The sequence below is a fragment of the Urocampus carinirostris genome, chromosome 10 (genome assembly GCF_059441175.1).
Source record: "Urocampus carinirostris isolate Australia breed hairy pipefish chromosome 10, RoL_Ucar_1.0, whole genome shotgun sequence".
NCBI lineage: Eukaryota > Metazoa > Chordata > Actinopteri > Syngnathiformes > Syngnathidae > Urocampus > Urocampus carinirostris.
In genome coordinates, this window is record NC_142358.1 from 12,809,745 (window position 1) to 12,837,352 (window position 27,608).

General features: G+C 37.1%; 1 protein-coding gene across 2 annotated transcripts in view; it reads right to left on the reverse strand.

The window, feature by feature from the left end:
* Positions 1-376: 376 nt before the first annotated feature.
* hnf1ba (HNF1 homeobox Ba) overlaps positions 377-27,608 on the reverse strand; it is a 49,602-nt gene continuing 22,370 nt past the window's right edge. The window contains exons 5-10 of one of the 2 annotated variants that reach the window (XM_088345817.1): positions 17,133-17,287; positions 13,868-13,994; positions 11,529-11,711; positions 11,320-11,438; positions 9,896-9,940; positions 377-4,440 (exon numbers count right to left, since the gene is read on the reverse strand). In XM_088345817.1, the coding sequence (XP_088201943.1) occupies positions 4,420-4,440; positions 9,896-9,940; positions 11,320-11,438; positions 11,529-11,711; positions 13,868-13,994; positions 17,133-17,287 (650 nt within the window). In that variant the 3' untranslated portion in view covers positions 377-4,419. The remainder of the gene's footprint in view (positions 4,441-9,895; positions 9,941-11,319; positions 11,439-11,528; positions 11,712-13,867; positions 13,995-17,132; positions 17,288-27,608) is intronic. The other variant, XM_088345818.1, reaches the window with a different exon arrangement.

Here is a 27,608-nt window from a genome sequence, read left to right on the forward strand (position 1 = left end):
TGACTCCCGCCTGTCCTGTTTTTGCACCCGTCCATTCCTGATCTTCCCGTTTGTCTCCGGCTCCGACCGTTTTTTGATCCCGACCACGTTTGCTCTCCCGTCCCGGCTTACGACCTGTTTTTCCGTGCTTGACACCGCCATCTCCCGCTTCGGAAGATCCACTTCCGTATTCGGATCACGATCCGATTGCGTGAGCAGCTTGCTTCCCGCATCCAGCGAGCACCGGATCGCAGTCGCTGCCCATCCTCTTCTTTCAATAAACTTGTGGTTAACGCAACGCATTTGGGTCCCGATTCCGTTCTGGTCGTGACAATCAGATAGGTAAGAACGATGATGAAGTTCAGTAGTCAATGAAAATAACAAGCAGCCTTCAGTGTTCACTTTGAAAAAACTTTTACTCAAAATATCAACATTTCTTCAGCACGTATAAATAATGATTTCAGATTGATTTCCCTTTTATACAAAAAAATAATACATTAAGAGGAGCAGAAAATCACAAGCGACCACACACAACTTGGATCTGAATGAGCGTCCATGGATCGGACGGCAGGCAGTAAGCACATAACAGTCAATAATGCGTCCAAGCGCTACCAACATCATGACCTAATGTTTCCATGGGAATGTCTAATACTGTTGGTTTTCAGGACGTGCACACCCCCACCACACATGCACACACAAACACACTCTTTTGGATTCTATTGAGGTGCTGTCATCACATGAAAGGAGTGGCTGGTACTCAAACTGGGGGGTGTCCAAGTGTTAACAATATTCATATCAAAACATGGATGATTGTCTACTTTGGCCTTCATCTTAGGCAGCATCAAGCAAAAAAAAAAAAAATGCTTGTGATAATTATTGTGCATACATTCTGTAGTGTGGCAAGGAAAAAATACCATAATTTCCGGACTTGAGCCATAACTTTTAATGCCCAATTTCTACCCTAATGCTTATGCAGAGATGAGCGAATGTATGCATTTTTCTGATGGCCACCAGAGGGCTCAAACAGAAAAGGAAAGATTGAGACATGTCACAACCTTCGATGAACATAAAAGAAGTTTGGTACTAGCCCTGTGAGCGCTGTGTTATTTGTGTCGCTACTGTTTTTGGCTGTGTACGATGCAACGATTCTTCAACACTGTCGAGAAAAAAAACAAAATCCAAAAAGTCGACAATGAATTCCACTGACGACTATTTCCGCTGGATACACTTTTGCCAACAGAGAGAGGTATCTCCACATGAATATAATAACTGCTGAGAAACGCGCATAAACAGAAATGACGGTGTCAACATCAAACATGCGTACTAAAACTTATAAAGTTTGGGACCATTTTGGCCTGGATAGAGCGAATCAAAAGACTACTTGCAAAGTTTGCAAAGCAGACCTTGTATATCATGGCAATTGGTCTGTGACGCAAAAAAAATGTAAATATCATAATAGACAGTTGAATGAAACAGAGTCTGACTCGCCTTGCAAGATTCAAGAAACCTTCAAGCCAATGCAGTTTGGATGAATTGCAATATACATTTATATGCGTATTATGTGCAACAAAAGAGAGCTTGAGTTGTATGACAGATCGTGCCTGATGTTTTAAAAGTCCGAAAATAGGTTGCTAAAACCATTTGATTTCATACTGTTAAGCATCATTTTGTTATAAGTTGTTGGCAGTTCACCACTGAATGCACTTTACAAATTGCACATAATTTTTCTTATATTTACTGTTGTACTGCTTCTACTAATCCTGTTCTTGGTTTACAGGGATAAAAAAATGTTTACCAGATTTTCATATATTATTTATTTGCCTGTCCCTAAAAACGGGCAAAAGTTTATTTATGGATTTATGTCCCTACTAACTGAGCACTGCTCCTAATTGGTTTCAATTAATCATTTTTTTTAACGAATCAGCAGTAAACAAGTAAACATAGTAAACACAGTTTCATTGTTTTTCTTGTGTCTAAAACAAAAAGAATAATCATTCGAATATTGGGTTAACCGTTTCAATAGTGTGTGACTAGTCGACTATTAGGGTAGTAATTAGTCACAGTAGTAGTTACGGTACTTGTGTTGCTCCGTCGCGGTGACTTTTACCAGTATGTGTTATTTCAGAAAATTCTTGTTAACTATGTGTTACTTAAGTTTCTGTTGTGTTTTTTGCTGTGTTACTACTGCGTCTCGATGCCTTTTCCCGTGTGTGTTTGTCAATATAACTTTGGACATAGTCAGGTGCGGCTTACGTATGTATGTACAAAAAGTTATTTAACATAAAAATGTTTTGAGTGCGGCTTGTTGTCCGGATATTACGGTAAGTCAATTTTATTGTTACACCTCGTATGTACTGAGCTATACGAGAACATAAACACTCACGCTCACACGAATCTTTGCATAGTCCTCTTAGGATTGTCAAACAAACGAAACAAAAAAATTACAGTATATACAAACACAAGTGAGCGCCAAACTGGAAGACTTTGTGGTGGCGCTAGCGCGCCAGATCAACCCGCGTTGGGATTGTCACCTCGTCCGAAAGCGTTTCTTCACTTTGAATTGAAATATGAATGGGCTTGGTAATAAATGGATCTTTTCAGAATGTTTGTAAACAGGTGCCAGGGTTCTTCCGGGTGGCAAAAACTGAACGACTGAACTGAAGTGAAAAAGACAAAACAGCGTGGAGGACAGACTGGTAACTAAACCTCCCAAATAGATGAGAACCTTTGTTCATAATTGGCTGTCTCAACTGCAATAATTGTCTTCAGTTCAGATAGTCCTCCTAATGGTCATTTTAAAGCGTCCCTTATTGGGCTATAAGTGCGTGCGCTTCTTATAAGGCAGTCTTTTTTAAAAAAAATGTTTAACATGTAACTGGTTTCATGTTTTTTGTGTTTTTTCCAGCTTGAATTATCATGTGACTTGATTTGACGCCTAATTTGATGGTACTGTATGACATTTTTAATATAACTTGTGGTCACCATGGCTAAGGAGGTCATTTTGGTCAAGTTTGCTGTAATTGGGGTTTTATTAAACAGTGATCCTGTATAAAACCTGTAATAGGCGAAATCGGTGAAGACATTTTAAAAAATGTTTTTATACTTTTAATTATTTGCTGAAAGGGACGTAAAATCCCTTTATATAAGCGCAAGTATTTGTTTAATTAATAAAAGTACTGTGTAAAAATGTTATTCTTTTTCCATAAAACAAAAACTACTTTACCGTCAAAGAATAAGCTGGAGGACTGTTTAGCCAATCATAATGTAGAACACAATGCACGATGCAAATCCAGGAAGTAGTAAAACAGTGAAAAGTAAAGTGCGCTTTAGCGAGGGATTACTGTACTTTTAACCTGTTTTTCAAGCTTTATAATATTTTGTCTTATTTTTGGGAAAAAAATAAACTAAATAAAAATAACACATAAAATAAGCAAAAAATATCCTACATGGAACATCTTTTTTTAATTGATCCCAACTTTTTTCTTTATTTTTCTGAGAAATAAGATACTTATAAATCAAATTATGTGCAGGAATGTTATTTTGTTCCATTTATTTATTTATGCAAGGCAATTTTTAACAGTTTTATAAAAAATAAATTAGGTAAATATATTTCCCTATAGTACCCCATGAGTAGATAATTAGTATATACGTATAAAATAAAAAGTAATGTGGTTTCACATACTGATATGGATGAATTGTAAAGTTACTTGGCAAGATGCTGGAAGAAAGCAATGGCGTTTTAATTGTTTGCACAAAAAAAAAAGGCAATTTCCTGCGGCCCTCTAGACAAAGTCTCATGTGCCTGGCACACTGGTTGAAAACCCTGTTGTAAGAGACAGGCTTAGGAGCAAAGGGGAGGAGGAAAAGTTTGTGAAGGCGTCATTATCTAATATGATAATTTTTACGCATGGTTGCAAAATTCAGGGGAAACAGCAAGCTCTTTAGTACTTTTCCACAGTATCTTTCGCATCAGCATGTTGTTTTCTTTTAGCATGCATTACTTCTCACTTACGGCCGTTCCTGTAGTTAAGTTTTGTGTCCACGGTAAACTGGCACCTTGTCTGCACACGGCTTTACTGGATACATTTTTACTTCTCAAATTCTTTTGCCTCCCTTCCCTTTTTAAACGTTTTAATTACTGCCACTCGGAAGCACCCATGACACATTGAAAAGGTTGACCACGTGCTAACCAATTGCACGTCTCGCTCCAAGATGTGATGTTAACACGCTAGCCCCAATCCTCGCCTGACAGGCACCGTGGAGTCCTTTCCACGAGGCCTCAGTTTGCACGGCCGTCACACCTCTCGGTCGCTTCGTCCGGCCCGATTTGTCATCCGTCGCCAGGGTTATGGGCAAGCGGGAAGGGTGGGGGGTTGAAATAACAAGAGGAAAAAATGCACTGGGGTTGCTGGGCAGCGGGGAGGTCAGGTGCACACACTCTCACCAAGCTTGAAGAGGACACTGTGGAAAGGAAAAACAGCAGAGGTGAGACAAGAAGTTGGGCAAGGTTTGACAAAACAAGGAGTATACAATGACTTTTTTCATGTCATGGACTCAAAAATTGATTTGAATTATACCTGACAACTATAAGGCTGATGTGATAACACCATTCTCAAATCTGTTTTTTCAAAATTATTATTTTTGCTGGTCATATTTATATTTGGTGCAATTACACTGGCCACCACTAGATGGTAGCAGACTTTGTTTTAAACCTTAGCGAAGGATTTAATAAACCTGATAGTCTAAAACAGGGTTTACCAACGTTTTTGAAGCTGAGACACTTTTTCGTTGCTGATTAGTGTGAAGGGCTATCAGTTTGATATTTGTTTTTTAAAATAACAAATTACCATTTTATTACTATGTTATTACTAGGTTGTAACAATTAGAGGTAAGGTTAAAACTAGTTTAGTCAAACACCAAAATGTTTGCCTTGTATAACGGCATTGAGTGATTAACAAATTCAGTAATCCCTCAGTATAACACGGTTCATCTTTTACAGTCTTGCTGCGTCACTAATTTTCATCATGCATTCTGTTCTACATTTTGATTGGCTAAACAGTCCCTAAGATGTTATTGCTAACGTAATAACCGTTTACAGGTACAGTATACACGCTAAATATGTCATGTTTGACCATTAGATGGAACTGTACTGTCTAATATGAACAAAAAACAGTGCTGCAGAGGAACATGTAGCAACAAGAGGCCAGACAAACATTGCGGCGACGGCTAGATAAGGATTCCGCTATGTGAAAGAAATACAAATTGATTGACCTATGATTTCTTAGAAAAATTAACATTATCAAGATCAAGTTCATGTCTTTTGGCCTAGTATTTAAATCAATGTTGTTGTTGTTTTTTTACTGAATGAAAGTTGTTTTTTATTACATGGGTACACTATATATTACTCAGTGTCCCTTTGAGCAAAATTGAGGCCAGTTTAAAGGGTTTGTTCTTTGGTTTCATTGTTTAATAGAGTACTTATATGTATAGTGGAGTATTTAATTGTATAACAATTGTAAACAATTACAGGCTTTATACCAAGGAAATATCCATAAAACGCTAGGATTTAAAACTCTGTGGCATATAAGATTGTATTTTACCATTGTGTTTCATTTCATTTGATTTAAAATGTCTTGTTGCTTTGAATCACATTTTGTGGGATTCAAGACCAAAATAAAAAGTAGAGTTGCTGTCCTTGATTGATTAAGGTCCAAATTTTGGCATTGATGAAGGGATAAAGTTTTTTTCGGCCTATATCTGTTAGCCCGACAACACTTCTTTTTGCAGTTCTACTCGAGTAAGCAGAGTGAGTGTACTTTTGTCTCACACCTGATCAAATAGATGGAACCTGTTTGGGATTGTTTGTGGAATTTATTTGGAGCTGGCTAGTGGTGCAAACAGCTGATAACAAGGTGAGCCGCGGGGCGGAGTGGTCAGCGTCAGGTGCAATAATGGAGGCTTTGTGGGTAAACAAGGAGAGTTGTTATAAAAAACTGCAGTGAGAAGAAGGCGGTGCTTGACAAAAAAACGGTCTGATAAAGAAAGAATTGGGAGGGAGCGTCAGACAATTGTTGCCGCTAGCAAAGAAAATGCTTGATTCCACTTAAAGTATTGGAGTACTCTGTTATTTCCGTCAAAGTTAAACTAATTTCCACTCATTTTCATGAATACTTTATACATATACTACACTTTACCATATCGAATAACAACAGTTTGTATTTTATCACCAATGGCTAAAATTTAGTATGTTTTTTTCTACTACATTGTGTTTATATGGTAAAAGGTCTGCATTTATAAATCGCTTTTCAAGCCACTGAGGACCTCCCAAAGAACTTTACAACGTGCTTCACACTAACCTATTCACACACACACTTACAAATCGATGGCCAGAGGCACATACCTGCCTATAGGGGGCATTAGGGTTTCAATGTCTTGCCCAAGGACACTTCGACATACACTCGAACCTGCGACCTCTCTGTCCCAAGATGATACAAACAGGCTTTTTTTTTTAAATACTGCTGGGTCGAGAAATGTGAATTTATTTGACATTACATGAGCCTCAACTAGAGGTGACAGACATCATTGCCTGCCATCTTGCTACTACGGGTACCCAAAACTGTCAAAAGGGCTGGGCAATAAATGAAAAAAAAATTGTGTGGTTTGGTCACTTTGAGTTTCTGTAGGTTATATTCGTCCTTCTGCTTTTTAGCATTCGTCTTTGATTGGACTACACTATACAGCGACATCTAGTGGTCAAATAATACACACTGCCCTTTTAAAGGAGAAACAGATTATTTCTTTGAGTAAAAAACAATGTAAATCTTCAAAGGATGTTAATAGCCTCATGTTCAATATTTTTTATTTGAACTACCTAAATTCTACGTTTTCCTAATTTTTATGATTAACAAATCTAAATTTACAATTACAGTGAGAGTAAAGTATTTCATCTATTTTAGTTTATTTTATGAAACATTGTTTTCTTTCAGGCTTTATGGTGAGCACTGTTACAGTTAAATCATTAAGGCTTTAAAGCACAGGTGTCAAACAGGCGGCCCGCGGGCCAGAGCAGGCCCGCTAAGGGATTGAATCTGGCCCGCGAGACAGCACTCAAAGAAGCACAAGAGAAAAATGAGTTGCAGGTTGAAATATGTAAACTACATGTTGCCAAAGCCAGGTGCCTCGAACAAAGACACTGTACTTGTATTTCTTTTCTCTCTCTCTCTCTCTCTCTCCCACCTATTTTCTCCTTCTCTCTGTCTGTTTAACTTTCTGTGTCTCTCTTTTTCTCTTCCTTTGTTGCTCTGTCTCTTTCTCTCTCTGTATCTTTTTAACTTATTTTGCTCTAACTTCCTTTTTTCCTTTTCTCTTTTATCTTTCTCTCTTCCTACCCTTCGCACTTTCTTTTCTCTTCTTCTGTCTTTCTATTTCTGTTTGGATTTCTTTCTTCCGCTCTTTCTTTCCCCCTCTCTCATGACTTCTCTTTTTTATCTCTTTTGTCTCTCTTTGTCCCACCCTCCCTCCTTTTCCCTCCCTCTTTCTCTTATTTCTGTATCTCTTTTTCATTCTCTTTAATCTACTAGTCCGGCCCCCGACAGAATGTTTGTTCTATCGTGTGGCCCCAGAGTTAAAATGAGTTTGACACCCCTGCTTTAAAGGGACAGTGTATATTATTTGACCACTAGATGTCGTGGTATAGTGCAGTGCAACCGAAGACGAGTGCCACAGTCCAAAAGAAAAAATTTAAACTCCGGAAACTCAAAGTGATCAAAATACAACATTTACATTTTTTTTGCCCAACCTTTTACAGGGTTTCTGGTTTGTTGGGGTATGCTTAGCAGCAAGATAGCAGACAATTATGTAAGATCCCTTCAGGTAAGAATTTTGTTATTTAAAATAAACTCAAATATCTCTACATACGAGTATTTGAAAGAAAAATGCATGTTTAGATGATAGTTCCTGTATTTTTGATCATATTCAAGTCAATGTTTTTAGTGAAGTTTTTTTTAACACTAGGATGCGCTAAAAGATAAACAAATTCCATTTAACCTTATTTAACTCTTAAATAAATCTTTAAGGATGATTTCCCTGAAAGTTTTCAAATTAAACATTGTCTCTATTACGTATGCGTTAACAATAGCCAACTGAGTTTAAAGAGCCTTTATATATTTTTTTCCTCCGCGACTATTCGCTTTTATCTTACTACAATGAAAATTGTGAAAGAAAAGTACTGTTTCAAATACAGTCTAAATACCAACCCAAACCCCAAAAATATTAAAAAGTAAGATTTTATTTGAGCGTTTCTAAGAATTTCACATACTTGCACACACAATAAAAGGAGCTGGAATGATGATCTCAGTCAGAAGAGGGCGTGAGCTAGTACAATATTTCGAAGTTAGGGATTTTAAATGAGATTAAAGCTTTAATGCAGAGTTAAAATGGATTTCATTCTTTGGAACACTAGTATACACTCCTGTTCAAAAGTTTGGGTTCTCTTAGAAATTTCCATTCTTTGGCAAAAGCAAAGTTTGAAGGATAAATTACTTTTTTTTAATTAAAAATATTTTTTCTCATTCTTTCTCGATGTCTCTACGACACTTTCTATTTATTTAGCTCTTCATTTGATTAATTTTAGAAAAAAAAAACATTGTCTGGGTGAACCTAAATTTTTACTTTTAATTTTCTCATCACGTTATATCTTTTCAGTCACTAAAATAACCAGTAGCCCGGTTGCACAGTTCTCTCAAACTGGAAAGCCAAACAAATGTGCATTCAAACGTATCTAAATCTGCGTTTAAAATGTGAATTGATTCGAGAGGGTGTCATTGTGAGCATCTTTGGAAGAGTAAGCACGGGACGAACGCTTCTTTCCCTTGCCCTCCCTTCCCATCTGTCACACAGTGTGCAGCCTTCAGTGTCCTTGCTCTGCGTGGGAAATCCAGCGTGTGAAGGCAGAAACCACGTTTCAGACGGAAAGATTAAGCAGTGCCGTTGAAACGGCAGTTCTAATTTTCAATTTAGTGAAGAACTAATTAGTGCATTTATGTTTCGAAAGACAGCCTGCGTTGTTTTTGTTTTTACAATATTTGATTTATTATATTTTTTTTGTCTCTCAGTTAATCCAAAACAAAGAAAAAAAGGACTGAGGGGAGAATAACTGTGATATCTTGGTCCGGTCCCTTTGCTTGTCTAAACTCGTCCCACAATAATATGTTTGATACATTTTCATACTAATACGTTTATTGTAATTATTTCAGTTTTTAATATTTGACACCTGCAAAATACATTGCAGAGGAGGCAAGTTCATTCATGATTTTGACTAGTATTCCCCACTGTGGTTCAATATTTTGACTACTATTCATTGTTTACATCAGGAGTCTCAAACTCAATTGACCAGGCGGCTGCCGTTAAAGGGACAATGTGCTTTATTTGACCACTAGGTGATATATTGTGTAGTGCAACCGAAAAGAAGTGCTGAAAAGCACAATGAAAGATACCAACTACGGAGACTCAAAGTGACCAAAACGCAGCATTTTTGTGTTTTTCATGTTTCTTTATCTATGATAACAATTTATATATGCGACATTGACTGTCTGTTCACGCCTTTTACTTGTTCAAACTATTTAAATGTCTCGAATACATGCCGAAACAAGTTTAGAGTAGTTTTGAGCATTGAAATGCACTGAATTGCGGTGGGAAAAGGAAGCTAATGCTAACCCTCCCCCACATGCTCCTGGCTAGCTACTGTAGCATGACACCAGGTTTGAGAATTTGGATTAAAAGCCTCATTTCCTCACGCCATCAATCACCGAAACGTTCAGCTCCATAGAACGAAGATTGCACAGGAAATGGAAAGAAGGAGGAGTACATTTGTGAGTGTGTGCATACATCGACTGGACTAATAAAACAAAGTATTTACCCAGGAGAGACCCCCGAGTTGCACCATCTTGTTTACCGTAGCGTCCTGAGTGACAGGAAATCAACAAGTCAAAACTCCATCAAATGAAAATTATGTGTACTCGGTGAGTTAATTGCTGAGAAATAACGAATTATGTGAAAATAAAAAAATAAAAAGATTTGAACATCCTGTCTATAAGCTATTCAAAGCTATTCAGTGTTTCCGAACTACATTGTTGAACCATCAACAGTAATAAATACAACTAATAATAATAATAATAATAATAATACAAACTTTATAAGAAAAACACGAATGAAAACTTAATATTAAAATCTAAAAGAGAAACACATAGAATACAAGGTTAAACGTGCCTAAACCATTGGTTACATAAATAAGAAGTTTGGATTTACACATTTAGTCACTGATTAATGAATGAAATATGTAAACAAATAACAACGACATGGGTAAACTAATTTCGAGAATTGATTTGTCTTCGAAGTGGGTGAGGAAAATAATGGAAAAAATAAAAAATACTGTTCATTTGCATATTTTAGCGCGTTCATCTAATAATTGGTATGCCTGATATTGTCCTAAAAAAATTAATAAAAGATGATGAAAAATACTGAAATGTATCTAATTACTGTGAAAAAAGTAAAATATCAGGTATAGGTAGACATAAAACAAATATAATTAAAATGATCATTATTATTACAGTTGTTGGTGTTATTATTATTACTATACACGGATCTGAAAAATGACACGACCCCTGAAAAAATAAAAACTTTATTTGTTTTCGTCTTGAAAAATAAATCTTTAAAGGGACACTGTGTATTTTTCTACCACTAATATTGTTAAGCAATCAACCAAAAATTGGTGCTACGAAGCACAAGAAAGAATACAAACTACGTAGACTCAAATGTGATGAAATCGCACATTTTTTCTCATTTTTTGCCAAGCCTTCTTCAGGTTTTCGGGTAACCGAAGCAGCAAAATGGTGGACAATCATTTCCGCTCCCTCCAGGTGCCCTAAGTGAGGCTCGTGTTATGTAAAATAAATCAAATTTCTTGGCCAACAAGTATTTAAAGATGAATAATAGTTAATGTATTTGTATTATTATTGTACTATTCAAATCAATATTGTTTTGTTTTATCTAATTGCTTTTTTACCACTAGGAGGCGCTTAAAATACACAATGTCTCTTTATCCTATAAGATCAGTATTTCTTTTTTGCAAAAGAAGGGCAGAATATGTGTAATCATCGTTTTTACATATTTACAAAGCAGAATCTTTCTAAGGAAAAAAAATACATTTTATTTCACCGCCTTCAATCTATAGCTATAAATTTAAACCGTTGTCCTGCTATTATGTGCATATTTGCAATTGCTGTTTTTTACCAATACTATGTTTTTTTCCTACCCAAAAAAATCAATGAGGTGAACACTCACGGTTTTGCTGGCCGACATGGAACTGAGTGTACCGATGCTGTTGGCGTCCGTCACCACCATTGCCGAAGGGAAGCGCGACGGGTGCGAGTATTGAGGCGGCTCCTGCTTGTGAGCGTACACTGCAGCGAAACAAGGTGAAAAAAAAGCCTCAATTGAGAATAAGCAGGGACAAAAGTCTTAAGAGCAAATGGTGAGAATTGGCTACTGACTGTGAGAGTGCGTGACGGCGGCCATGAAGGGCTGCTGGCTCATGTGACTGGGCGACTGCTGCATGAGGCTCTGCTGGTGAGGACTGTGAAGTTGCTGCGAGAACTGGACGGGCTGCAGGGCCGCCAAGCTACCTGCCACACTGTTGATCACCGGCACCGACTGAGACTGTGACGTGTTCAAACCTGAGCACAAAAAAATGAGACACCGATTCTAGAAATATACTATATGGGATCATACTATTTTAAACAGAATTTTGTGTTTATGGGGTAATGGTAAGCAAATCATAGTGCAGTGGTTAGCACATTCGCCTAACGCGCGAAAGGTCCCCGGTTCGAGACCGGGTGGAAACATATGTTGGCCTGGAGAGAGATGGGCGTCACCAGGCGTTACTTTCCCAAGGAACCTCGCAGGAAAAGGTGCCTCTATTGTCACGGTTGCCCATGGCGCCCAATTGGCCCCGCCCGTCTGTCGTTGACAGATTGGCTTCCCTTCTATTTAAGCTCAATGCTCTCACTCACCCTTTGTCAGTCCGTCAACGAACCTCTGCACCCGCAAGATGTGGATTTTGACTGTCCGGTATCGTTCCTTTCTACTACCTGTTTAATATCGTTCTCCAGTTTTGTTCCCAGCTATTTTCTTCTGTTTGACATCGATCTCCAGTGTCTGATAGCGTTCCCGTCTAGTTTGTCCTGTTTAATTTTGATCTCCAGTGTCTGGTATCATTTCCATCTATCTCGTCCTGCTTGTTATCGGACTCCAGTCTCCAGTGCCTGATATCGATATTGTCTTATTGTCTGTCCCGTCCTGTCCGGTAATAACATCATCTGTCCAATATCTGCTCGTGCAATTGGTATTGGTCATTCCACGCCAGATATGTCTTCCGCCCAACGATCGCTGAATCACTGGCGTTTGGGTTAACTGCCCCATTTCCCGTAAAATAAAGCTTATGTGAGAAACGTCACGCATCTGGGTCCTCCTCCTGTTCCCGTTCTTGACACCTATGGCTGTTTTGGTTAAGGGAACCCAAAATATTTAATGTTTGTTATTCTGTTTTTCATCCAGTAAAGACTGCTATTAATTTATTTGTTCCTGTGATATAAAAAGGTGGGAATGATAAGTAAATAGTTTATTCGTTTATTCGTAGGATGCCAGCATTGTTAGTAATTTTGGCCATTATTACTCCACACAGTTGTTAGTTATTTTGCCTCACTGTTCGTTGTTTTGACTGTTATTTCACACTTTAGTTTGTTATTTTGACTAGTATGTGATCTTTACTCCATTGTCACTATTGTTCCAATCATATTGGTTTTCTTTCCACACCTTTTAGGGCTGATCCGCATTTTGAAACCTAGGAAAATTATTAAAAAATAACATGCTCGGGAGAGGATCTTTTAGAACATATTTGAGGGTTTGGTACAGTCCTCTTCTTTTTTCCTTGGAAGTTCGAAATCCAGTCATGTCTTCTAACCTTATTTTGAGTGTCTTATAAACTATAAATGTATCAAATATAAAATAAAATAATCACGGAGACAGCCATTTTCAGGGCTTCAGGAAACAGGTGAATCATTATTTGTCACTTGCTGGAATCTGAGTGTTTGTGATGTCATCTTCACTAAACAGCTGTGTCAAAATGGCCGCCTTACACAAAAAGACTAGCAAAAAACTCAAGCAAACGGCATCAGAATCTCCTGGAACTAAAATCAGAGGGATCTGTCGATAGGTGACTAATTGGGAATCACTCATGAATAATAATTTTCTTGAAAAGATACGTTTTGTAATAGTATAGTATAATACTATAAGATTGTTTTTTTTTAATTTGCAATTTTGTATTTGAGAAACATAATGCAAACAAGAGTTATGAAACACCATTTTCAGGAGAGAACATTTATTGTATGCTGTGGGCCAATGAAAAATGGTTGGTGGCTTGCGAATGGCTCATGAGCCATAATTTGGGCCATTTAGGGTGAGAACTTCAAAGTAAGGTGGCCTCTCAGCTTAGTTTCTGAGGTCTGATTTCTAGCACTGCTTTCCAATCTAGATGCAGAATTACGCGTTCGGATCATAGTTTAATATTATGGGTTGGGATTCTATGCGAAGTTGAGGGCTTCTACGATGGGTTTTCAGTTTAAACGTTGAGTTATCTTTAGACAACAATGGGTTTTTCTTGTGATAACAATCCACATTGTGCGATTACTTCATCAAGGTTTTAAAACAGGTTCAGACCAGGTTAGGTTCAAAGGTTAGGAGTTCAAAATAGGCTTTGAAGTTAAAATCATGGTTTTCAAATAAGTATTGATTTGAGTTTTTGGAACCGTTATTTTGGGTACCTACTACCTACTTTGTGCGATGGCCATAACTCCAGAGAGTGGCATGATGAGGTTTTGCGTCTGCTGGTGGCTGTGATGTGAACTGTGGATGTTGGTCAGCGTGCTCACTGGAGGAAGGCCGCCTCCTGAACCCGAAATCTGGAACCACATGGTACCATCATGATTGAAATGGACATCTTGAGTTCAGATTTTTCTATTCAAGAGCATTTATTAACGCTTGAGGAACCAAACACACACACACACACACACACACACACGAGAAAAAACAAACTGTGATGACAAACAGCTTGAAAAATATTTAAGTTAAAAACATCTTTAGAATAAAATGTTTTATTTCTGTTCAGTGACACTGGAATAAAGTCGGAAATGATGATAAGGGTGATAATAATAGCATTATTCATAAAAAGTGAGCATAACAATTTTAATAAATATTACTACAAGACTGAAGAGATCTTTTCTTCCTCATGCCATGAGGCTCTTTAACTCTACCCGGCAGAGTAAAAGCCCACAGTAAACCACACCACCTACATTGCATATTACCGAATCTTACTGCAGAATGTATTCTGTGTAGCACTATTTAGTTATTCTATATAACACGCTACAGTGGGCATTTGCACGTCACACTGGGTATTTGTATATTGTATTCTTTTTGCTTTATTATTGTATTGTTCTCAGCTCAGGGATGCTGCTGGAAATGTGAATTTCCCTTCGGGGATGAATAAAGTATCTATCTATCTATCTATCTATCTATCTATCTATCTATCTATCTATCTATCTATCTATCTATCTATCTATCTATCTATCTATCTATCTATCTATCTATCTATCTATCTATCTATCTATCTATCTATCTACAACTAACAAAATGAACAACAACAACAAAAACAACAACGATAATGATAATAATAATAATATAAAAATACTTTCGAAGGGGGAAAAAAAGCCTTATGGGAAAATGTATAACTACCTACCAAAATAACCCTTAAAATCAACCCATTTTGTCACAATACACTGTTTTTAATTGCACTATTATAATGACTTGGGACAGTCTCTACGCACTACTTTGTAAATATTTTTGCCTATTTATCCTGACAGTCCTTTATCTTTTTTCTGTTTAAGGTCGTTATTATATGTTTACTCCTGAAGTGCCATGTCTAATCTTGTAGCATACAATGTTTCACAACATTGTTATTAATGACAATAAAGACGATTCAATTCAATGCATTGTTTAAAAAATAATAATCACACTATTGGGTAAAATTAAACAGAAAATCCAGATTAAATACAACAAAAATATCAAATATGCAGGTTAATAGTGACCAGATCAAAACTGAAGTTTTGTGTATACTGTAAGAGTAAAGTATTTAATTGTAGTAATTACATTTTTAACTGCACTACAGAGGTCTTCCTCTGTATTAAGTAAAATTTGGAGATTATTATTATTAGATGTGGCAATGGTCCAACCCCCATTTTACCCTGCAAATGCTTACTGTATTTACTTGTGTATAACGCTCCCCCCTAATTTTTTTTTGAAAATCGGTATCATATTTGCTTTCACCTCTCAGTTCAGACTTTGCGGTTGGATGCAACACAAATCAAACCCAGGTCACGGCCATGAGAGTGCCTAATCCTAACCACTGTACTACCAGTGGTACACAGTAGATGACAAACAAAAAGGCAGTGGATTTTATGCCATCATCACACTATTTCTAGTCCGAGTACCAGAGACGAATGTTAGTTTTGTTGTGCACGTCTAATGTTTGTGAGTCACAAATGTATTGTCATTGTAACAAATGAAATTCACAACAAAATCAAAATTTTCCTATTAACATGATAGTGTGATAATTAGATAAACCCTAATGCCTTTTTATTTGTCATTCATATAAATGGTGATCCAGTGGGAAGGATTTAGTGTTCACTACCACGACCCGGGTTTGATTTCCGTTGTGTCTAATGTTTCCCTGTTATGGTCAGCGATATTTTTTGACTGATCAATCAGTAAAACCTCGTGTATAGTTTGCATTTCTTTAGATAATAAAAAAAAGTGCATTAAACGAATAAATATGGTATATCCATGGGTAATTTATAATAGTTTTTAAAATTGAATAACATCATCTGTCTTCTAAAACAGTGTTTTTCAACCTTTTCCTGAGCCAATGCACAATTGTATTCATGAAAAAATCTCGAGGCACACAGTCCATTGAAAATGTTTAAAAAATAATTCCTGGCACAAGTTTCATGTCTGTTTTTTCAAGTTTATTTTATTTTCAAAGTGATTTAAATTGACAGTTTAATGTTTTTCTGATCATTTGTGGTCAGCATGGCTCAGGAGGAAACACAGATTATTTACTTAATTACTATTTGTATAACCTGTTAGACGGTATTATTATCTTGTCTTTCGAGACAAATAGCGAAATTAATACTTAAAACGAGCAAAAATGAACGACAAGTAGAAGTAAATATTTATTGACTACATTCTAACCTTTTCTTTTTTGGGGGTTGGGGTACACTAATAAAATAATAATTTTAATCAACAAAAGTGTGTGCAAGCATTTTTGCAGTGCAATCTTAAACAACTTTATCCAACAAAATGAGTTATTTTAAAAATGTCACTCTACTACCTCGTGAGGAGGTAACGACGATAGTATATAAAAATAAGAAAATAATAGTGAAAATAGGAAAAAATATGTGCTTTACAATCTTAAACTGCTTTGTTACAAAATACGTATTTAAATATACTGTGCTAACTCATGATCAGATAATTAGTATATACAGTAAAGAGAAAAAAAGTGCAATCTGCTGCCACCTACTGACATGGATGATTATTACAGTTTCTCAGGCTGATCATTGGGAGAAAGCAAATACTGAAAAATGGCATGCTTATGTACACATATAAAATTAGGCAATTTCCTGTGGCACATTAAACAAGGTCCCACGACACCCTAGTGTGCTCTGGCACACTGGTTGAAAAACGCTGTTCTAAAACTCTCAAATGTCGACTTGTTATGTTGAAGGAGTGTTGCATCTTTCCGACATTTCCTTGTCACTAAGCAAATATTTGAAAAAGGCACAGTGGAGAACCTAAAAAAAAAAAAAAAACACATTTATCTGTCGGCGTGGCGTTAAATCGATGGGGGGGAGAATGTTTCTTTGTCTGGCGAGGCACCAACGTGGCAGCATAATGTACTAATAGTGTCAAAAGGCAGAGCGGCTCTTATCTAATCTGTGGGCTGCCGTGTTGGGGTTGGGGGATGGGGGTCACCCAGGTGTGCTTACCATTTTGGCTTCAGGTGACAGCAGACTGTGGCTGGGGTCCAGTCCCCCCGGTGATACCTGCTGGAGCACCGATTGGCTGGTGGCGATGCCGCTGCTAGCGTGGTGACTGATGCTAGTGGACGATGTCACCTCGCCGGGGCCTTGGCTGTAGCGCACTAAAATATCCACAAGGAGAAACACAAATTTAGCACAAGCAATTGTTGGAATGCAATGACTCTTCTCAGTAACGAGAACAGTAACGCATTATTAATAAAAAAGGGTGTTATAACATGATGCATCACTCCGCTACTCATTAAAAACAGATCACAAATTTCAACTCCATGTAATAAGTACCTGTTCCTTTTTTGCCAGAGACAGATTGTTAAAGATTGGTCAGCCAGCATCACACCACTATTTGTGTTAAAAAAATAGTGTTGGCATGTTTATATGGCCCTAAAAAGTACAACTCAATACAGTCACAGTGGCACCGTCTCAAGCAAAGAGTGCAAGAATTTCTCCCCAGTGATATTCTTCCTTATATGTATATATATATATATATATATATATATATATATATATATATATATATATGTCCCCTTAAGTTAAATTGACATTGAAAAACAAAAAAGTATTCCACTGGCAGATAGTTTTACGAACTATAACTTTATTTCTGTTACTAGAAAAAATTCTTAAAATATAGAAAACATAACCAGATAAAAACAAGTTTAAAATTATTTTAAATTGTTTTTAAAATTATAACAAAATTGGTGAGCAAAACTGTTGACACGTGGTTGTAACTCGTTGAACTCTAGACAATTTAATCAGAATATATTTACTTAAAGGAATGGTGTGCACACTTTAGTACCCCCTAGTGGTAAAATAATTTTTTTAATAAAAAAAAAACAATGTTGGTTGGAGTAATAAGCAAAAATACGTGAACTATCATATAAATGTTCTTTTAATGCTCATAGGTAAGAAATTTGTATTAATTTCACATGCTTTTCTGCCATCTCTCTGCTAAGAGTACCCCAAACCCAAAAGACTGGCTCAAGTAATGAAAAGAAAATTAGTGTAGTTTGGCCACTTTGGGTCTCGTTTTCGGTTGCACAACACAATACATCGACATCTGCTGGTCAAATAATACACAATGTACCTATTAACATTAAACATTTTAATTGTATCCAATATTTTTTTCTTCATTTTCTACGTGTTCTGTACCCATTTAATGAAAACAGTGTGCTTGGCTCCAAATATTTGAGAAACACTTTTCGAGATTAAACCAAACACCCCTGATATGTGGTGGCTAGCAAAATAAAATAAACTTGAATGTTATTCTTTTTTAATTATTAAAAGTAAAGGTTGGGTTTGATTCTCGCAAACAAACAAAAAACATCAACTGAATAATAAAAGCAATTGAAAACAAGTTATGGGAGGTCAGTTTAAGAATACCAGTTCACGACAGCTAACCCGCTAAAACTGCTTCTTTACCTTAGCCTGACAGAGCAAACAAACACATTGCCCTCGCTGCCCCGAGCTTCATTATCTACTTTGGCCAAGGTCGTCCTATGTGACGACATGCGTTTTTCCTCGTCACCAAAAACTAAGCTAGGCTAATGCCGAGGAATGCTACAACGCTGACTGACAGTCGAATATTTGCCCGATGCAAGGACTCTGCCGTGATATCAACAGAGTCAACATTACACAATTACAAGCAATGTCAAACACGTTCTTATCCAGCCACACACAGGCTATGTTTGTGCTCCGGTTCTCCCATCATCTTCTCTGTTCATGACACAGGTGGGACAGCGGAAACCCTACCCAGCTGACACACAAGAGGGGGAGTATGAATTAGTCGGCTTGATTTATCTTCAAATCCGTTGGTTGGCTGGATACCTTAACCACTGGGGTTTCCTGTGAAATGTCTTGGGCTGGGCAAGTACAGCACGGTGGCGCCCATCCCTCTCCAGGCCAACATTTGTTTCAACCCTGTCTCAAACCCGGGACCTTTCACGTGTTTGGCGAATGTTCTAACCACTGCACCACGGAAACACTCGTCGATAATAAAGTTTGTGTTGCATTAAAATAATTTCCAATTCTATCAAGTCAATCTTGTTGCCAACATTGTACTTCCACTACAAAATGTGATCAAATACAGTTTTGTATCGTGCAACAGACTAAATAAGAGAAAGCATTTTTTTCTATTCTGTATTTGAAATTATTTTATTCTCCTGGATTTACTACCCTCACGGATATAAGAGGACATTGGCTGCACATTATTATGAACACAACGACTTCGGTGAGCTACTTCGGGTTTTATATTATTATTATTATTATTGTTATATTGTCCCTGTATCTTGTTTCGGACTGAACTTGATGTTTCTGTGATAAGCGGTGCAGATAATGGATGGAATGGAGTGTCTATTTTTAAATTAAACTCAATTCCAAGTGTTTATTAGTTTCAGGAGCGAGCAGCAGCAAGTCAACTGCAGGAGAGAGAGTGGGAAAGGTGAGAGGAGAGAGAGTGGGAAAGGTGAGATGGCACAACATTCATTTGGACAGGTAACTTAAAATTAGTTTTACCTGGTTATATCAGTATCAGAAATTATTTTCCCCCCATTTTATTAACACTCCACTTATTGAAACATGAATATTTTGTTTGTTTGTTTGTTTGTACATGATTCAATTGTTTGTTTGTTTGTACATGATTCAAATTGAATCTTTTCTTCCGGCGCCGTCACGAATGGCAGCCACTCCAGCAGCTCCCGTGTTATTTTCGATTGTTCTCGATTGTTCTCAGCTCAGGGATGCTGCTGGAAATGTGAATTTCCCTTCGGGGATGAACAAAGTATCTATCTATCTATCTATCTATCTATCTATCTAATTCCATCGACAAACAGCTTAAGTTGAAAACAACAAAGAAGTGTCTTTTCACAAGAGTGCGTATTTAAAAAGACAGCGTCAACATAAAAATAAATCGACAAAAGGTCGTCCCAACCAGCACATTCACATAGAGCAATTTAGGGGTCATTGATGCTAGTAAAATGATGGTGAGAATTTTAGAAATTAAAATTTCAACAATCGATGCACCTCATCTGTTTGCAGTATCTGTTTTAGTTAGCATAGCGACTGTTCGCATTAGCTTTTTAAATACACTTCTCTTTTTTAATACTTGCATTTAGGCCAGATTGTGTAACACAGCTACATCATATACAGGATTTCAATGGAACGGCAGCGTGTTTTAAGCGTGCACTCCACATGTCCTAATGCAATATTTGCCCAACTGTGCACAGGCTGCTAATTGTGTTGACTGAGGATAATTCAGTCATCGATCTTGTTTTTGGGGAGGCTTCACAGCCAAGTGTGAATCTCCACAAAAACATTCGCTTCATTTGCTTCCCTAACTCGGCACTCAAAAGTTTGATTTTTTTAAAGGAGGGAGTCTATATCCATATGTCACCCTAGATATAAAATAACAATGTGTTTAATAGAAATGTATTTTGATTCAATTGACACATTGCGCAAATGTGCTCATCCATCAAATGAAGGTGAATTTACTTGAAGACGGAAAACGACAGCTTTCAAAAGTACAACTCTCGACGAGAGGATGAAAAAGGGGATTCAGTCCAACTGCAGATTGGTTGGAGCTCCGATGGTAGGAACTACATTATACTTGAAAGATTTGTATTTCCTGAGTGGAAAAAAGTAAAGCAAAAAAAAAAAAAAAGTACGATTTAAAAAAAAACTCAAAAGGAAAGGATAGAAAATGACATAAAGCAAAAGAAAAAATATCTAAAATAAGAAAAAGAAAAAATAAAGGAAAGAAAACGAGAAATAAAAGCACAATAAGTAAATTAAAGGAAAAAAGAAGAAGCATATCAAAAGGAATAAAAGGAACATATAAAATATAATGGAAAATAAGAATAGGGGAAAGAAAAAACAATATATGAATATAAATAAGAAAAAATTTTAAAAAGTCAAGGAATATGAAAGGGGGGGAAACCTAAAAGAAGATTGAAAGAATGGGGCAAGGTAAAGAAAAGGAAAAAACAAAGAGGTAGAAAGGGCATAAAAAAGAAAGAAAGGAAAAGTAGACAAAAATAAAGGAAAAGAATGTAGAAGACAAAAACAAAAAAAGGAAAACACAAAAAAGAAAAGAAAAGGATTGAAAAGGAAAGAAAGGAATAGAAAAGAAAAAAATAAAACATTTAAAATGGGTATATAAAAACAAAAAAGAAGAAAAAGGGGAGGAAAAGTCCCCAAAAAATTGAAAGAATGGGGAGAAAAGAAAAGAAAAAGAAAGAAAAAGAAAAAGAGAAAGGTAAAAAACAAAAAAGAGAAGAAAAGAAGAGGAAAAAATAAATAAATTAAAGAACAAATATATTGCATGTTTGGCACATATGTTTCTAATTCTACTGGGAAAAAAAATATTATTTTAAACTGATACCACACAATATATTCTTTTCCCGAGCTCCAAATCACAGATGCACTGAAAAGCAAGGTTTTCAAGAATCCATATGAGTCAGCGCCATGTAAGCGGACAAGGGATGTTGAGAGGGCAGCATCTGTTGGCCACCTCAGGATAGCTGCAGGACAAGACCGCTTTTAGAAGGGACAAAAAAAAAGGAAAGACTGCGCCGACTCAACAAGAGGACACATCCTGAGAACACCCAGGAGGTCTGTCGTATGCAGGCCGACACAAAGAGCCCAGCCTGGGCTTGGCCCTGCCACCTTTGATACTACGAGACTCTCACGTAGAGAACCTGTGGGTTTCTAGTGATCTTGAAGTTACAAGATAAAGAGGAATTGCTTCAAGTTGTGCGAAAGGACCTAAATGTAGAAGTGAAAATACTGTATTTTCGAGACAATAAGGAGCATCCAATTATAAGGTGCACATCCAAAAATAATCCTCTATCAAACACTTTACTATTCAAATGTTTGGAGTAGTCCAGCCAGTTTTGTATTTTCCATGAAACGAGTTGTCCAATATCCGTGTTTTTTCCCCTATATTTATCTCTTACTTTTGTTAGCCAGTCTCAGATATAGGTTTTTTTTCGCCACTCTGTCTTGAAGGCCAGCATCTCGCAGTAACCTCTTCACTGTAGATGTTTTGCAGGTACTATTAAATCAAGCTGCTAGTTGGGCAACTATAAGGAGTCTATTTCTCAAACTAGACTTTCCAATCCATCCATTCATCCATCAATCCATCCATTTTATGGAACACTTATCTTCACTAGGGTCACGGGCATGCTGGAGCCCATCCCCGCCCAGCTATCTAAAGGCAGTGGGCAGCGGACACACTGAACTGGTTGCCAGCTAGTTGTAGGGCACACACAAACAAACAACTCACTCACTTAAACACAGCTAAGGACCATTTGGACCTGCCAATTAACCAGCCATTTGTGTTTTTTTTGGGATGTGGGAGGAAACCGGAGTACTCAGAAGAGACCAGCACAGGCACAGTGAGAACATGCAAACTCTGTACGGGGAGGCAGTTACCTGAAAAAAAACCCTGGAATAAAAGCTAGCTACCGACTATTATGTACTCCTGTTTTTCTTTCAACTCTGGTTTGAGTCTGTTTGTACTATTCTCTGAAGGGAGTAGTACACACTGTTGTAAGAGATCTTAAGTTTCTTGGCCATTTATCAGATAGCCTCCATTTCTTAAAACAACAATAGACTATTGAGTTTCACACAGTAGTTTTCTTTTTCTGGCCATTCTGAAAATTTAGTCACGCCTACAAATGCGATGTCTTCACAACTAAATTAAGGGGATCCATTATAGATGCTAATTGGTTACCATATGTAAAAGCATTTCATTCTAATAATGCATTTCCGATTTTTTTACCGTATTTCCGGTCTATAAAAAATAAATGGGAAAGGAGGTCGCTGGTTCGCGCCTCGGCCGAGTCATACCTAAGACTTATAACATTGGTAAAAATGGCGGCGCCCTCTGTTGGCTGCGGCTGCATCGGCTCGCTACAACGGGTCAGGTGTATCGACATTTCGTTCTGTGTACATTGTTACAAAGAATGACAATAAAAAGGAAATTATTATTATTATTATTATTATTATTATTATTATATAAAAGGGAATTAAAAAAAGAAAGACATTAAAAAAAACACAAAAAAGGAAGGATAAAGTAAAACAAAACTAAAAGAAAAAAAAGTAAAATACAAAATTACCGATTTTTTTTACCGTATTTCTGGTCTATAAAAAGAGAAAGAAAAGAAAAAAAGAACGCTCGTTGTAGCCATGAATCCAGACATCATCTTCAAAAAAATCAGGAGAAATGATTTTATATATTTTGTTTTGGAGGTTTAAATCTTTTAAATATTGTGCTCGTGAGTTAATGTTGTTGATCAGTTTGAATGCATTATTATTTATTGATTATATGCAACTTCATTTTTAGTAGCATATGGTCAGTCAAAAATGTTTATACCTAGTTTAAGGATTTCTATTTTATTTTTGAATTTCAGACGCCCTTTAAATCTTAAAGCTATTCTTTGCTCTTAGGAAGTCCGTATTTCTTTCTTTTTTATACTCTTAAATGTTAATAAGGATACAGTGTAATGCAGTAGTGTACGTAAAACAAGTTTATAAACAAATGATAATATTTATAGTCGTTGGGGCTCTTGGAAAGGGGTTAGTGGGGGATTTGCGAAATGTTCTGTTCTTCCGAGGGTCCTGAGACAGAAAATAATTGAGAAACTTGATTTAAGTACAGTATGTCACAAAAGTGAGCAAACCCCTTTTACATTTCTGCAGTTTTTGTTGTAATGTTTATTTGAACAACAATGAAGAAACATCGCTTTGACACGATGAAAGGTAGACCATGTAAAGCTTATATAGCAGTGTAAATTTCTTTTTTCCCCTCAAAAAACTCAAAATATAGCTATTAGTAGCTAAACCCCTGGCAATAAAAGTGAGTACACCATTAAATAAAAGTTCCAGAAGTTCAATATTTTGTGTGGCCACCATTATTTTGTAGAACCATCTTAATTCTCCTGGCCATAAATTTCACCAGAGCCTCACAAATTGCCACTCGAATGCTCTTCCACTCCCCCATGACAACATGACAGAGCTTGGGGATATTTGAGATCTTGTGCTTCTCCACCTTCTGCTTGAGTATGCCTCAAAGATATTCTATTGTGTTTAGATCTGGAGACTTGCTTGGCCAGTCCATCTCCTTTACCCTTAGCCCCTTTAGAAAAGCCTTCGTCATCTAAGAGGTGTATTTGGGGTCATTGTCAGGCTGCAACCTAGTTTCTGGAGTTTCTTGCACCAGTAGTTCACAGTACATGTTTGAGTTTGTGTTTTCCTCAATGAAATCCAACTTCCCAACACCAGTTGCGCTCATGCAACCCCAAACCATGACATTCCCCACACCATGCTTGACTTAAGGCACTACACAAACATGTCTGTACTCCTCACCTGGTTGCCAGCACACATGCTTTACACCATCTGAGCCAAATTAACTATTCTTTGTCTCATCAGACCAAAAGATATCTTTTAAGCAAGCCATGTCCTTTGTTTACATCCTTCATTTCATTGTGTCAAAGCGATGTTTCTTCAGTGATGTTCTATTAAACCTCATCTCATCTCATCTCATTAGCTGCACCGCTCATCCTCAGTAGGGTTGCGGGGGTGCTGGAGCCCATCCCGGAAATCATCGGGCAGTGGGCAGGGGACACCCTGAACTGGTTGCCAGCCAGTCGCAGGGCACACAGGGACAGACGATTCGCTCGCTCATTCACACCTAGGGACAATTTGAACCGGCCAATCCACTTGAAATGCATGTCTTTGAAATGAAATCCCTGCAGAAATGTGAGGGAAGTACACACGTTTGTGACATACTGTAGGTTTGATAAAGAAAAGTCGAAAAAAGCCTCAATTGAAGCACTTATCAAGTGCCCCTCAGAATCTGTCCCTCACAGCTCGAGTTATAACCATCCCTGAACAAAGCAGTTTTGAATGGCATCCTGACCCTTTAAGAGGTCCAGATAACTGCCCTTTTATGAGTTGACCTTCCATTGTGTGGCGGGCGGGGGTCAGCAGTCCGATGGAGTGCTTTATTGTCCCACCGTCATGTTTACAAGGCCCGGCCGAGTGTCGCGGGGGACTCCAGTGTGTCCCAGCAGACAATATCAAGTCGGACAACCTGGAGGACGGACGCCCCGGGGCAATGAATCACAGCTAAACAACTGCTTTGTATTTTGATTTGACCTTCATTAGTTGAAAAATTCCTTGTGTCGTGTTGTCTTTGCATTACATTGCATTATTATTTTATTATATGAGCCCTTGCAGGCCTTGAAGTCATGTTAACAGCTCCTAAGGTGAGGACCAGAACCTGGGGTTAGGCAGCATTCAGCCTCTTTGGTCCTCGGCTATGGAGCAGTCTGCCAGAGGATATCAAGTTTGCAGGGACCCTGGATTTTTTTTAACAATAGGCCCAGAACTGCCCAAAATCCTTCTTACAGTCATCTGCTGCCATCCATATCAGTGTGGATGAGCCTCCTTCATCAGGGCCCTTTCATCACATGGTTAGTCTGTGCATTGCCATAATAGCATTTCTATCATTATTTCGTATTTATTATCATTTTGTTTTTATTCTATTTTAACCGTTGTGTGTGTCTGTGTATTTGGTGTTCCGGATTATTGGGTGGGGAAAAAGTAGAAAATTGTATTCCCCTTTTGTTTTGTTTTTACAACACGAATTGCCTGAAAAGTGCTTTACAAATACATTTTGATTCAATTTGGTACAAATATGTAGTAGCTGTTTTGCCTTTTATCAAATGTGAATCTCTTTTGTTGAAAATTGTATAATTTGGTCCATCTGAGTAGTACAGAAATAGTGGTTGAACATCCCCGTTTTCATGTCTTCCCATGCATAACATTTAATTAGATTTTTTAAGGTGGGTCTCCAGTTGCAAAAATAAAAAGGATTAAACCCTCAAAAACACATTTTTGCTCAGTTTGCTGAATTCTTTTTTTTTTTTTTTTTTTTAACTTTATTCACTATTTATTGTGCATCCAAATTTGAAATACAGGGAATTATCGCCCAGGGCAGAAAGAATATATTTTTATCATTTTAATGAAAATTTGGAATAATATCAAACAATTTATATAATCCTTAATATGAATAATTAGATATAAATAGATAATTAAACTACACATAATAAATGATTAGAAAAATAGGTTAAAATATAGTAAACTAAGAAAAAAAAAGATTATTAAATATATATAACAAATTAAAGATCTATAAAAATATAGTAAAGTGAGAAAAATAATAAATCACATGGAAAATTGAGCAAAATAAAAAATATCATTTTTATATGTTTTCGAATTGTAGAATAAGAAAAACTATCACTTTAAAAGAAAATATACATAATTGTATTAATCGGTGACTTCCATCCATTCCTCAATTATTTGCACCACTTATCCCCAGCTGTCTTTGAGCAGTGAGCAGGGGACACCCTGAATTGGTTTCCAGCCAGTCGTAGGGCACGTAGAGATGGGCAACTCACTCACTCATTCACACCTAGGGACAATTCAGACCCGCCAATCAACCTGGCATGCATGTTTTTGGGATGTGGGAGGAGAAAACCCACACAAGCATGGGGAGAACATGCAAACTCCACATAGGAAGGTTTGATGTCATAACCTCAGAACTGTGCCGCACACGCGCTAACCACTGCGCTGCCCTAATCAGTAACTTGTTTTTCTAATAAAGAATTTTAAAAAATAATAATAAAAAAGAGCAATTAGATATACATTTTAAAAGTATAGTGAAATTCATTCATTCATTATCTGCACTGCTTATCCTCAGTAGGGTCGCGGGGCTGCTGGAGCCCATCCCAGCCATCTTCGGGCAGTGGGCAGGGGACACCCTGAACTGGTTGCCAGCCAGTCGCAGGTAGATAGGGATGTAAAAAAATAATTTAAAAATATGAATAAAACATTTTACAAAATACAAAAAAAATTATGATTTCACTTTTCTACCCCATAAACGTTTGAGTGTGCGTTATACATGAGGTTTTACAATAACATATTACCGTACTTGAGCAATGATTGATCCAGCGACAATGACCGCTGACCAAATTTGCTCAGCAGAGGATGCAACGAGAATCAGATACAGATCGCGGCGGTTAGAGCGCCAAATCCCAACTTCTAGTTTTTTAGGAATGTCGATGACCAAGGAAAATGCGTTGGATTTTATCTCATTATCACACTATTTTTGCTCACAGTGCCACGTTCCATCACATCGTAATGGAACATTATGGGAAAGGATTCAGCCCAAACAACACTGTTCATCGTGGTACTTTGAGTAAAAATAATTTGATGATGAAATAAAATTAGATTTAGGCTTATGATTATAAATATTATCATTAATTTTAGGATTATTATCATTGTTATTATTATTATTATTATTATTATTATTATTATTATTATTATCTCATCTCATCTCATTAGCCATACCACTTATCCTCATTAGGGTCG